The following is a 12,762-nucleotide window of genomic DNA, read 5'->3' as shown; positions in this document are numbered from 1 at the left end:
ATGAATCTAAAGGCTGGGATGCCTATTGTGACATAGATCCCCTGCTCAGATACCCCTGCTCCTCCAGGAAAAGCTTCGTACATTTAAGTTTGCTCCCACCGTGAAGCGCCATGTATAGGATGCATTTTTTTTCATCAGCAGAGGTGTATTTCTGCCTCATCCACCCCTGTCAGTGTTGTCCCTTGTTGTGAGGGATATTTTTCTCCAATTTCCACATCTCTCTCAGAGAAAATTGTCCCATGGGTAGTTGTAGATTTGTTCTGTCCATGGGAGGAGGTGATTTCAGAGTCCTCCTATAACACCATCTTCCCAGAATCCTCTCTAAATCCTACTTTAAAGAGTTTTATTAAGATATAATTTACATATAACTTCTCTCTCAAACATATTCTATATTCTGTTGGCATGGTCATCTGCTCAATACTTATCACCAAAAGGTCTCTTGTTTGTTTTCAAAATTGAATAAAATATGAATATAGTAATTAGTGTAGGGCACTTGCAAAACCCTCTTTTAATATTCACAGTAACAACTCAATGAGTAGGGTGATGATGAAAGTTATTGGTCAAACTAGGGTACTCTGGAGGGTGAAAGAGGTCAGTAAATGGATAGAATGCTGGGACAGCAACATAAAACAAGATTCTCCTGAACAAACTGAGATGTGTGGTCACCCTCCCCATGAGCCTGGGCATATAATTTCTCCCCAGCTGCAGACAATGAGACAAGAGAGATTAAGTAATTTGACCAAGGACACACAAGTAGTAGGTGTCAGAGCACAGATAAGGAGCCAGGTGTTCTGGCTTGAGAGACAGCCCGCAACACTATTCACCTCCTTAGTTTCACTCTTATGACCTTCACTTTATGGGTCAGATGATCCCTGTGACCTTGGAAGTGATAGTGGAAGTGAACCGCAAATAGATTTCTGTGCAGGTCCCACAATTTCTGCTCGAGGCCTTAGCCCACCTCCCCCACTGTCCTTGCCCCAGTCCCACTAAATTGAAACTCCTTATTCATTCCCAAAGCCACATCACAGACAGCCCTCTTCTTGTGCCCTTTTGTTGCCCCTGAATCTCTGGGGCCCTCCCTTCCCAAGACCCCCTGGCTCTCCATGTGCCGCTCTCCCCTGACACCCCAGGCCCTGAACTGATGGCCCTTTCCTCCCTGATCGTGTTATTTGAGGGCAGAGCCAGTGCTCCTCTGCTCTTTGTGTGACAATAGTCAAACTGTAGCTGCTTAATTAATTGTTGTGTAACTGATTCTCAGGACATATTTTGAAATTTTACAAAGGTTTCACTGGTTATTTTACATGTTTTATTATTCCATCTATTTAGAGGGAGAAGCTCATTTAAATTTGAATCTTTGGTAAAGGCAGGGATCAACTCCAACACTAAAACCAGACATCATCATGTCATTCCCAGTTCTAACTCCACCTTCTTTCTGTTGCTGGATGAGGCCTTGGAGTCACTATAGGTAAAGGGTAGGTGAGGAGAGGAGGAAGTTGAAGCCAATGCACCAGGGACTGGGCCACTTCAGTCTCCCTGTTCCCCAGATGGATCTAAATCGGATCCATCTAATGACTTGGGTCAGTGAGCCGGATTTGGAAGCAGAACCAGGATCAGGTGTCAGCCCCAAGTAATTCTCCTTGGCTCATTCACCAAAACCCTGAACTTTACACAACTTGACATTTCCGCAAAATGTGTTCTTAAATATTTAATCTGCTACTAATGTGACAGTTCATATGGTTCATTATATAACTACACCATTATCTTCTCTATTTGTTAGTAATTTTCCCTCCATTGTACGCCGACATTTTCTTGCTAACTGTCGGCGTCCACGGTTGCGAACCTCTGGTCCTTAGAGGCAATACAAGGGGTGTGTGAGGAGACCTAATGTAAAGCATTTCCATTGCTAGAGCAGTGACTCTTTTCTGGTGTTGATTTACTCCCTCCTTCCACCACCCTTGTGGACAATATCAGTGTCCAGAGATTTTTGTGTCTCCACAGGGTGGGTGGTGTCCTGTTAGCATCAAGTGGGTAGAGACCAGGGATGCTGCTAAACAACCTGTGATGCTAAGGACATTCACTAAAAAAGAATTTTTCAGCCTGTGATGTCAATAAAGCCATGGTTGGGAAACCTCGTCATAGAGAAATATCTAAAAGCATTTGCCCTTGTGGTGAAAGGTCAGTAGTGCTAGGTAGCATCACAGAGTTCACAGTGAGTGGAGCCCCAGTGCAGACAGAGGCCAGCAGGAGTGTGGGCATCTGTATCCTCCAGTATGTGGACCTCAGCTTCACGGCCGTGCCTCTGCTCAGATGCTCCCCACACTTTCTCTGTTCTGTCACCCTCTTCTACTTTGTCCTTCAAGATCCAACTCAGTCATCACCTCCTCAAAAAGTCTTCCTTCCTGGAGAACGCAAACTCATAAGAGCTTTGTTCTTCCTTGAATTTCTATAGGCTTTTAATTTCTATGGTAGAATCTCATTCTCAGTGATATACCTCATATCTTTCTTCAGTTCTCTGTCGTATGTCTTGTCATTTACCACAATAATGAATTCCTTAAGGAAATTCATTAATTCTTTCAATAAAATACGTGAAGTTTCTGTAGGTTTCATGCAGTATGTATTCCAAGTTGACCTTAATTTGTAGCATCATATCCTATAAGTTGTGAAAATTTGCTCCTACACATTTTTTTGGCCCATTTTCTTCAATCCTGTCTTTCCTTTTCACTTCTATCTTACATCTTCATGTATTTTTCAAAATTTTTATTTTAAAATAGTGTTATAGGAGCACTGCTCAAAAGGAAAATATTGAAAAACAGCTCCAATGAGAAACACTAGACCCCTGTCCATTCCTATCCACACCACGTTGTCTCATACTCACCTACAACTTCTTCCACTGGGTTGCCTGGTATTGACATGTTCAAAATATTGTTTTTTACAGTTCTGTCCTGATTCATCTATAAAAATCTATTTTATATCCTGTGTTTACTGGATTCCATGCCTTATCTTTCTTCATATACTCCTTCGTTTTGGTACAGCATACCCTGATATCTTCAGACAAAATCTCATTGGAGATAAAACTTTTGAAGATTTGCACTTCTAAAATACCTTTACTTGTCTTCATACTTAAATGTAGTTGACTGCATATAGAATTTTATTTGTATACAATTATAGGTCAGAGCCTCTGAATTTTTAGTATTACTCCTGTGTCTTCCAGTCCTGTGTTGATTCGATTTTCATTCCCCATCCTTGACATGATTTAGTGTTTCATTCTGAAAAGAAGTTCTTTCTTTAAGATGATATTTTAAAAATTCACAAAAATGTGTTTTGATGTGGGGAGTGAGTGGTCTATTCAATTTCATAGATTTCATTTCAAGAGAATTATCATGTAGTATTTCTTTGGTTGTTTTCTTCCTATCTTCCTATCAGTTCTCCCTCATTTTCTTCCTATCAATTAGTTGGACATTCTGGATGGAAGCTTTAACATTCTTTTCTCTTCCTTCGTATTTCTTTATCTTTCCCACTTCAGTCACCCTACCATCCTTCCACTATTTTATTTTGTGTTCCAACTCCTTTATTATTTTTTCCAGCTGTCATATTTTTTATTTTTCCAGAGCTCCTTTTTGTACTTTGAGCATTTATTAAGCCATGAAGAGATCTTAGTATTATAAGATTTTTGAAGACCCATGAAGGTTTCCCACAGGAGAAAGATCTGCCTGGGCCAATCCCAAAAGAGTATGAGTCAATTCAGGACTTTCTTATCTTCTTGTCTCTCCTTTTCTTATGCCCTAACAAGGTGAGAAACTATGTTTAGTAGCTGGGAGAGGAAAAGTGGAAGTAAAGGAGAGAAAGAAAGGAGAAGTCTTAATTTTGAATCAATGTAGTCTTAATTATTATATAGGTCTGAATATTCTAGTTTCAGAGTGGAGAAATTGAGCTTCATATCATAGGAAACGGAAGTCATTGAAAGTTTGCTTTAAGTGAGCTTGTGGCAAGACCAGAGCTTTGTGTTCAGAATGTTGACCTTGTCGTAGAGAGTGAGATGGCTGCAGGAAGAAGAGACTTGAGGAGGAGAGCCCAGACAGAGCACAACAGGACTTGTCCAGGGGAAGAACAAGAGGCCTCGAGGGATAAAGTCAAGATTCTGCATGAGTCAATCCTTTGTACTTGGTTAAACTCAATTTGTGAGTTTGAACCAAAGTTTCTTAAAAATTAGTGATATCTTCAACAGAGAAAAATCCAGGAGGCAAATCAAACAGAGTTGGCACAAGACATAATTAGACTTTGAGGAGCTGACAGCTCTGGGAGAGCATGTCCATTAGGGATTGAAATATAGGCCCCAGTCCCATTTCAGTTATCTTTCTGCTGCCTCAAAGAGAGCTCAGGCTGTGGAGTTTATTTTTGTCTTTTGGCAAAATACGTAACATAAAATTTACCATTTTAACCATATTTAAGTATATGATTCAATTACATTAACTATATTCACAATATTGTCACCACTGCCCATTTCCAGAAACTTTTCGTCATCCCAAACAGAAAGTCTGTACCCATTACACGGTAACTAAACCTCTAAACCTCTCTCCTCCCAGCCCCAGCCTTTGGAGTCTTGTGATAACCCACCTCACACTCTTATACAGCAGCTCATGAAGAAAATTCTCCTATATGAGACCCTAAGTTTATTAGCTTTATAACAGTGAAACTCATGGATGACCTGTAATTGCCAGATATGAGGGGCGATAGGTGGCCAAGGAAAGGTCTCAAGATGATCACTTTGGTGATACTGGGTGTTCTCTGACCCTCATGGAGAGTCTGGTGCTCTTCCCTATTCACTGAGTGGCTGCCCCTGTAGGATGCAGAGGTGAGGAAATGGGGACTGCATGGGTTCTATTTGCAGAGATATCAATGTATTTCTCCTGGGCTGGGGCCTGGCCATCACTTGCTTTTGAAATCTTCCCAGTTAATTTTAACACAGAGCCAGGGTTGAAGAAGGACAGGATTGAGTAGGGCATCCTTCACCCCAACGGTCAGTGGTAGGAACATCTTTTACCTTCCTGGAGACTAGTAAGGACTACGTAAGATAAAACAGGTAAACCTTCCTTACCATAGGGGTGCTCGATGCATGCAAACTCTCAGTGTTTTAGAAATAATAATAATGATTGATAATATGCGTTGCTTCACATTATTAATTTATTCAATATAGTCTCACAACAACTCTGTGATGTGAATATTATATCGCAGAAAAATAAAGTGACAATAGATGAAGGCATATGCCTGTCTGTGTGTATGTGTCCGTTTGTGAATGTCTCTAGGTGTGTCTGTGTATGTCTGTGTCTGTGTGCATGTCTGATTGTGTATGTGTGTAAAAATGTGTATCTCTGTCTGTGCTATTGAGTATAAAATGTGTGACAATGTGTACAAAGGTTTATTTTATAATGCAAGAGTCAAAGAGGGCTTCAGAGGAAAAGACGAAATGTGAAATGGACACTACACATACTATGTCAGCTGTCCTATGCAGGGGAAGGATATAGAGGCGAAGGGTGCACCACCGGCCTGGTGCAAGTGTGTGATTCAATGTGATGCATAGGCAAATGGCATATGCACAACTATGGCTAAGCATAGAATCCTTTGCAAGCAGGAAGGTGAGTTCAGATGAGTGCCAGAGATGAGGTCTTGGATGTCCTTGTGTGCAATGACAACGGTGGGACTGGATCCTCCAGCAGTGATTCCAATCTGGGTTTCTCTGGGTGTTACAAGAGCTCCATGAGTCCTTGCATCCACCAAGCATAGTATGTATACTGATATGTAATGTGTTTCACAAAATAAGGACTAATTTAAGTGTACATATTTCTTGATGTGATTAAAAATAGACATTTATTGTAAAAGCATTGCTGATAACTGATAAGAGTAGATAACTTATCTTCTATTTCTCAGCCAAGAGGTTGTGTCAAAACACCTACTACATATAATTTAAGAGTGAGTTTAGGACTAATAATAAGTCCTCTTACTTGAAACATTCGGAAACCAATGCCCACTAGAATTTCACAGTTATTGAAGTGAGATCAGGATCACATTTTGATTTTAGGAGGATCCCTTCGGTGTCAGTGAGGACGATGTATTGCAGGAAGGTATCTCAGAGCCCAGGAAAACATTTAGGAAACTTTTGAGCAAGCCAGGAAGGACAAGAACTGGACTGTGATGATGGTTGTGGGGATGGAAAGGAGGGGATACTCAGAAGTAACGATGTGGCAGTGGAGGGAACATAATTTAGTAGACTCTTAGATGTCACCAGGAAAATGAGCTGCAGTAAGCTCATAAAACACCCCAAAATATCCACATCCTAATCTCTGAAACTTGTAATATTATCCTTCCTTGGCAAAAAAGGACTTTGCAGATGTGATAAAGTTAACATATTTGGAGATGGGGAGATTACCTTGAATTTTCCGGTGTCCTCTAAATGCAATCCCATTGTTTAAATGAAGGAGACAGGGGGATGTTAGACACACTCAGAAAAGGAGAAGGCAGTGTGACCTCACGGGGCAGAGATTGCAATGATGTGGACACAAGACAAGACATACCATCAGCCATCAAAGCTGGAAGCAGCAATGAGATTTTCACCTCAACTTTCCACAGGGAGTGTGCCCCTTCTGACGCAATAATTTTGGCACAGTGGTATGCATTTTGGATTTCTTCCCTCCAAACTTTGAGAAAATGAGCTGATTTAAGCCACCAAGTGTGTGGTAGTGTATTAGAGCAGCCACTGGAAACTAACCCAGAGCCTGTGATGTATCCAAATTTTCTGAGTCAGATGCCTCATTGGGTGGTGGATCATTATCCAAGATGGGGGGGAGGGTACATGGAAAAGGAGTAGGTTGCTATAGTAGTGTGTTCAATCTTATATATTCCTTTAGAAATGACTATTCAGTGCTTCAATGGAGTTGTTCAGATAGCAGGTGGATGCTTATTTCTGGAGCACTTGGGAGAATTTGAGGAAGGAAGCATTAGCCTGAGGTGTTGGTGAGTGGTGTAGACATCAATGAGCCATGTGAGTGTGCAGAGTGAAAAAGAGTTAATTGAAGGTTGAACCCTGGGGATTTACTTAAATTGAGAGGTAGATGAAAACAAATTACACTGGACAGTTCATATGATTGAAACCACAGTGAAGTGGTGAGGACAAACCATGTTGGTTGTGGTTATGATGAGGACAAAATATTAGTGATGCTGCTGGTTGGGAACCACATGACTGGCCAGACGGTTAGGCTACAAGTATCGCTAAATAAACACCAGTAGCAGGAACGTTTTAATTGCTTTTATCCTCTCCATCCTTTTCACTTATGGCAACATAAATGGGAAATCTGTAAAGTAATGCAGGATGATTTGTGACAAATATTTCCTCTTGTGATCTCTGCACCTCAGGCCGCCAAGGTTAAATGGACGTTGGGTCTCTGAAATTTACTAGTGACAACACCCAATGGACACTTTGTGATGAAATTCACCCCAACTTGAAGCAAGAGACTGTTGGATAATGACAAGACAAGTAGAGAAGTGCAGGGCAAGTGATTTATTGAAGCAGGATGGTGAAACCTTTACATTTTCCAGAAAAGATCAGGTGATCATTGAAAGACAGAGGTACTACTATATAAGACTTGGTCAATTTGTGAAATCTGCGAAACCACACTTCAACAGTATTTTCCCCTGAAATAGAAAAAGAAAGAAAGAAATGGGAGGTCAGTCATGCTGCTCCTGGAGATGACACGTTAACACAGACTGTTGTCCACACCAAGATGTCAATGAAATTTCAACCAACAAAGGGCATATGGAAGACACCAGGCAGGACCCCAGTGTGCATGTAAACTAAATAGACCTGACAGTTACAACCAACCATGCATGCCAAGAAAGCACTATTTCCATAGTCCGGCCAATAAACGCTGAGGCGACCCTAGAGTAGGACTCAGGTTTCTATGGAAGGAGGGGGTGAAAGGTTGGAGAGAGCAGCCCATTTTCTCTGATGTCCAGGGATAGAGACTCTACCATTTCACTCCAAAGGAGACACAGAATTGAGAGATGGGGACAAGGGTGGGAGAGGACATGGGAAGTACTGCTTTCAGGAGATTCCCAGCCTCAGGATGTGGAAGCTCAACCTGAAAGTACATGTTCTTCTCAGCACTGAGAATCCAGCATCTATGGGCATTTGCAGCTGAACTTCATGACCTAAATGCAGTGGTAGACAGGCTGAGAGACACCATTAACAATCTGATTTCTTGATAAAGACATAATTTAAGTGTTTCACCTTCACATGTGGCTGCAGAAGACATAACAAGGAGGGTCTCTGCCCATTGGCTGTGATAAAGAGGAGAGTCATAGGTGAGGAGTAGAAAAGTGGATGGAGGTGCAAGGAGTGGGCCTTGGCTCTGCAGAAGCTGGCAGAGAACCCAGCCAGTCCCCCTGCCCTGCAATCCCGACAGAGGGTGGGGGATAGTTCCCCACCACCGGCTTCCCCTTTCAACACTCCCAACACTCTCCATGAGATTCCACAGGGACTGTGTCCACTGGCTGAGGGAACTCACCCTAAAGAAAGCTCCCAGGCAGGGAGGCAGCAGTGCTTTGGCCCTTCAACATCACTGCATGGGGCCCCAGGTGTTCTCTTCTTCAAGACACTATGGGGAACCTGGCAGCCAGAGAGCTGACTTGAGAAGGAGGAACGTGACCATACTGTCTGTGCAGCCTCAGTATAACTCAGCAGGTGTAATGTGATCATCCACTCTGTGGCCACTGGGTCACCCTATCAGAAGTGAGCAACAAGGCAGAAGCCTCCACCATCTGTGCCCCCCAAGAGCAGCATGCTAAACTCCTTCCTGGCTGTTCACCTGAGCAAAAGTCTCTATGCACAAAGAAAAAAGAATTACCAATGTCTTTTTAATTAGCACTCTGTTCTCAAAGGAGATCTCATCCGTGCATTGCTTCACTTCAAACTTGGCTTCAACAGCTTCTGGAGGTGCCTGGTATTTCGCAATTTGTAGCTTGTACAGAGGGTCATTAGTGAATAGGAAGGATGACATATCAATAGCAAGGAATGGACAAACGATCTCACTGGCTGAAGAAGAAGAAAAAGAAATACAATTACTGTGAGAAAAGTGATTTTTTCCTATGGCTCCTGAAATTAGAACTAGACAGGAAACTCAAGGATTTTGTATTCCCATTGATCATTGTGCTGATAATAATGTGAGGAAATCAATGTCATGATTTCCTCAAGGTTACACAGCAAGCAGCAGAGCTAGGACTGGACACCAAGTTTCCTGATGTCTAATTCTTTTTTTTTCTTTCCTGTTCACCCCACTACTTTCCAAAACTACTCTGGTTCACTGAAATTCACTTTCCCTAGATTTAAAAATATTAAGTTTTGGCTGCTAATAGAGTGAAACCTTATTTGTCTTAGATATTGGGAAAGAGGATATTTTTGATAATTAAATACAAATAAATGGTAGATTCAGAATCTTATTAGAGATCATAGAAGGGAGATTAAATCTAGAAAAGAGTAAGTAAACTATTTGTAAAGTGGAAGATGCTATTTTGAGACCAAATTAAAGAATAACATTATGTAATTGGATGCAGACATAGCTAAAAAGCTTAAAAAAAAGATAAATCTAATCACTTTAAACACATTTGAAGCTTATGTACAAAGTTATGATTGGCTCTTTTATTCTGCTGTGAAGTACAGAATTCCTTGGATAGGGTGAGAGGTGGGAAGGGTGGCTCTTCCCTGACCCCACTGGAATTGTGCTGAGACTTGAAACTTGTCTGGATTCTCCATCCCCCCAAGTCTTTGCAACCACCCTGCACCATGGGATGTGCCCTACCAGGCTCTGATCTGACCTCTGGTCAGACATCAAACTATGCAGAGAACTTGGAGAGGGTAAAATCAGAGGCCATGCAGGGAAAGAGGAGGATGTTTAGAAAGTCAAATGGAAGGGAAAGACTCCACAAGAATGGGACAGTAAAGAGGGCATGAAGACATGCAAAAGTATTGTTGAATTAATGGCTAGAATTAATCTAGAAAAATGGAAATTGTAGCCCTAATAATTGTACTAGTTCTACTATAATTCCTGGTGGTAATCCTAGAAAACTAGTAGTAATTGTAGACACATTGAGTGCTGTTTATTCACCAAGCACATGTGAAGAATTATTATTCAGAGATTCAGAGAACACTGGTTCTTCTTGAACTGAGAACTCTCTAAAAACCCTTCCAGCTATAACACTTTATGATTCTGAATCTATGAGTTAAAAAGCTGTGGACTCAACTGGCACCTAAAAATCTCTGGATGGAGGACATCTTGATAACTACGAGATGTCTGCGTGATACCCAGAACTGGGCTCCTGACACACTTCAACCCACCCCATTGTCATAGCTATTCTTGGTGCTAGCTGTAAAACCTGATGACAAGAAGGTACTTGGGGAGATTAAGCATTTTGTTCAAGGTCAAAGTGCTGGTAAGTGGCAGAGCCACGATTCACATCCAAAACTTGTTATGTCATGCTGCTTCTCAAACACAGACCACAGACAAGGAGTGAGGCTTCAGGTGAAAACTCTTAAAATTGGCCTGCAATGATTTTTTGTAATAGTTTCAGAGTATTGGGATTTGATAAAATGAGCCCTGGGCTTTTGAGGGTCTAGTTCACAAGTAGAGGAAAAGTTTTGGATTTTGATCTATTCGTACTCCAATTAAGTTCACCTAGTTCAGAGAAGGTTACTTACCAGGGCTGGTGCTGGACTGATTAGAAATGATACTCACCCTCACAGCAGCAAAGGGCCAGAGTGACCAGCAGAACAGACAGGGACAGCCTCATGGTGGCTTATTTGCTCTGAGCTTTCAGCTTTAGCAAAGGATGAGCAATTAGGACTCAGGATCCTGGGGAGCCCAGAGCTATTTGTAATCTGAGAGCCTCACTGGTCCTGCCCACATGGCACGTGGCAGGTCACAAGGTCTGGCTTCCAGCCCTCCCTTCCTCACTGAGGGCTGATGCTATTCATCTATGTCTCATTCCCCACACCTCCCTCCTTCCTGAGCGGGGAAGACTGCAGGAAAGCAGCCCTGAAGGATTCTTCTCTGCCTTCTAGGAGGGTGTTCAATCACCTGTGGAAATGTGTCCTGTTTGTTCAGTTTGCCTCTGACTTTTTGTTCATTGTATCTGTGTTCTTTGTGTCAGTGCAGAGGCATAGGTGTGTTCTGACATCAAGAGGGCAAATCAAGGGACTGGGAATCTGGAGGCTCCACTATTGTTATAGAGATAGGCTGTAGAGAGACCCAGCTTTGACCCCTTGTCTGCGTGCTGATAGCGAACCACATCTGGTTCAAATGTACATTGATCAAGTCTGAACAAGAATTATCCTCTCCCTCAGTTCCCCTTCCATCACCACCATCTTCACGCAGAGGTACCTTCAAACACTGTTGAACACATCCCACCCTTGGAGAATTTCTTTGGGGAAAACCTCCTTTATCTGTTCTCTCCCAGCTCATTCCAAGGCCAGAGTCTTTGTTTCTGGCGGAGTTGACAACAACGCAGAGGTTCATATTCTCAGTCCATGAAGAGCAAGGCTGCCATGATGTCATCTTAGGTTTATTATGATGATTAAATGAACTCAGCTCTTTCTTCCAGGGAGCCCTGGGGTGTCAGAAGCCAAGTAAGCATCATAGGTGTTGAGAGTTTCTCTGCTCTTGGGCTCCAGGCAGGGAAGATGATGGAATGAAGAGACAGGTGAACAGGGTGGGTATCCACTTCCCCTTCGCCCATGGGCTCAAGTCTTCCACCCAAACCTAGTTTTGCTACCTGGGTCAATTTCATTTTAGGTGAAGGCGGCCCCCAGCTAAAGCAATACACTCCCCACCTGCCATTCCACTCTTGGGTCATGCTGCTCCGCATTTTCTTTCATCAGAAATTACCCACTTACATGAAAGTATATTTGAGAGGACTCATGGTCCTGTCCAGAGGTTTCCAGTCCCAACTGTACAATCAAATCACTTGGGAGCTTTTAAAAAATACAGATTCCCTGGATCCCCCTCTGGAGATTTTGATTCAGTAAGTCTGAGGTGATGCCTAGGTACCCGTACTATTTAAACTCCACTGGTGATTCTATGGGGCAACAGGACTGAAAACCACTGAGAAAGACCTTTATTAACAAGGGGCATGTTTATGAGCTGTGTTGTCAGTGAGCACATTGCAGGTTTTGGATAAGTCCCAGTGGAGGGCCACAGTGGTACCCACGTCAATCACACAGGATGGTGGGGGGTTCCTGTAGGCGGCTCTGCCTCCCCAACTAGGAACAGGAGGCACATGGTGAGGACCACGAAGACCTGGGTTCAGATTGTTTGTGGTCTCAGACCTTAGGACAATTACCCAGTTTATGTAAGAGAACCCAGTGTTCTCATCTGGAAAAGGTGGCTAATAAAAGTGCCCCATGATAGGTTTTATAGGATGAATAAACATATGCTTGTGTGTGTAAATTTACCAGGGTCTGACACATACTAAACTGTCAAAAAATGTTGAATACTCCTATCTTGTTCTCTTTGTCAAACATCATGGGTTGTCACCAGTTCCTAGATTAAAGCACTGATGAAAACTACATAATCACTTTTCAGAACTGTAAGGAAACCTAGATACACCACCTCTCTCTGAAATATATGGAGAAGCAAACTCAGCTCATGGTCTGAGTCTACAGACCTAACGACATGAATTAGGCAGTGAAACCTCTCTTACTGCACGCTGAGCTGTGAG

General features: G+C 42.4%; 1 protein-coding gene across 1 annotated transcript; it reads right to left on the bottom strand.

Annotated features, from left to right (window-relative positions):
• Window positions 1–7,641: 7,641 nt before the first annotated feature.
• LOC131395288 (secretoglobin family 1D member-like) lies at window positions 7,642–10,836 on the bottom strand. Its single transcript, XM_058527220.1, has 3 exons — window positions 10,782–10,836; window positions 8,898–9,085; window positions 7,642–7,686 (listed from the first exon to the last, which is right to left on the bottom strand). The coding sequence occupies exons 1-3, from the start codon at window positions 10,834–10,836 to the stop codon at window positions 7,642–7,644; spliced, it is 288 nt and encodes a 95-aa protein (XP_058383203.1).
• Between the last annotated feature and the right edge of the window lie 1,926 nt (window positions 10,837–12,762).

This window comes from Diceros bicornis, chromosome 31 (genome assembly GCF_020826845.1).
Source record: "Diceros bicornis minor isolate mBicDic1 chromosome 31, mDicBic1.mat.cur, whole genome shotgun sequence".
Lineage (NCBI taxonomy): Eukaryota > Metazoa > Chordata > Mammalia > Perissodactyla > Rhinocerotidae > Diceros > Diceros bicornis.
Note: the sequence above shows the minus strand (reverse complement) of the source record. Positions and strands in the feature narration are given on the sequence as shown.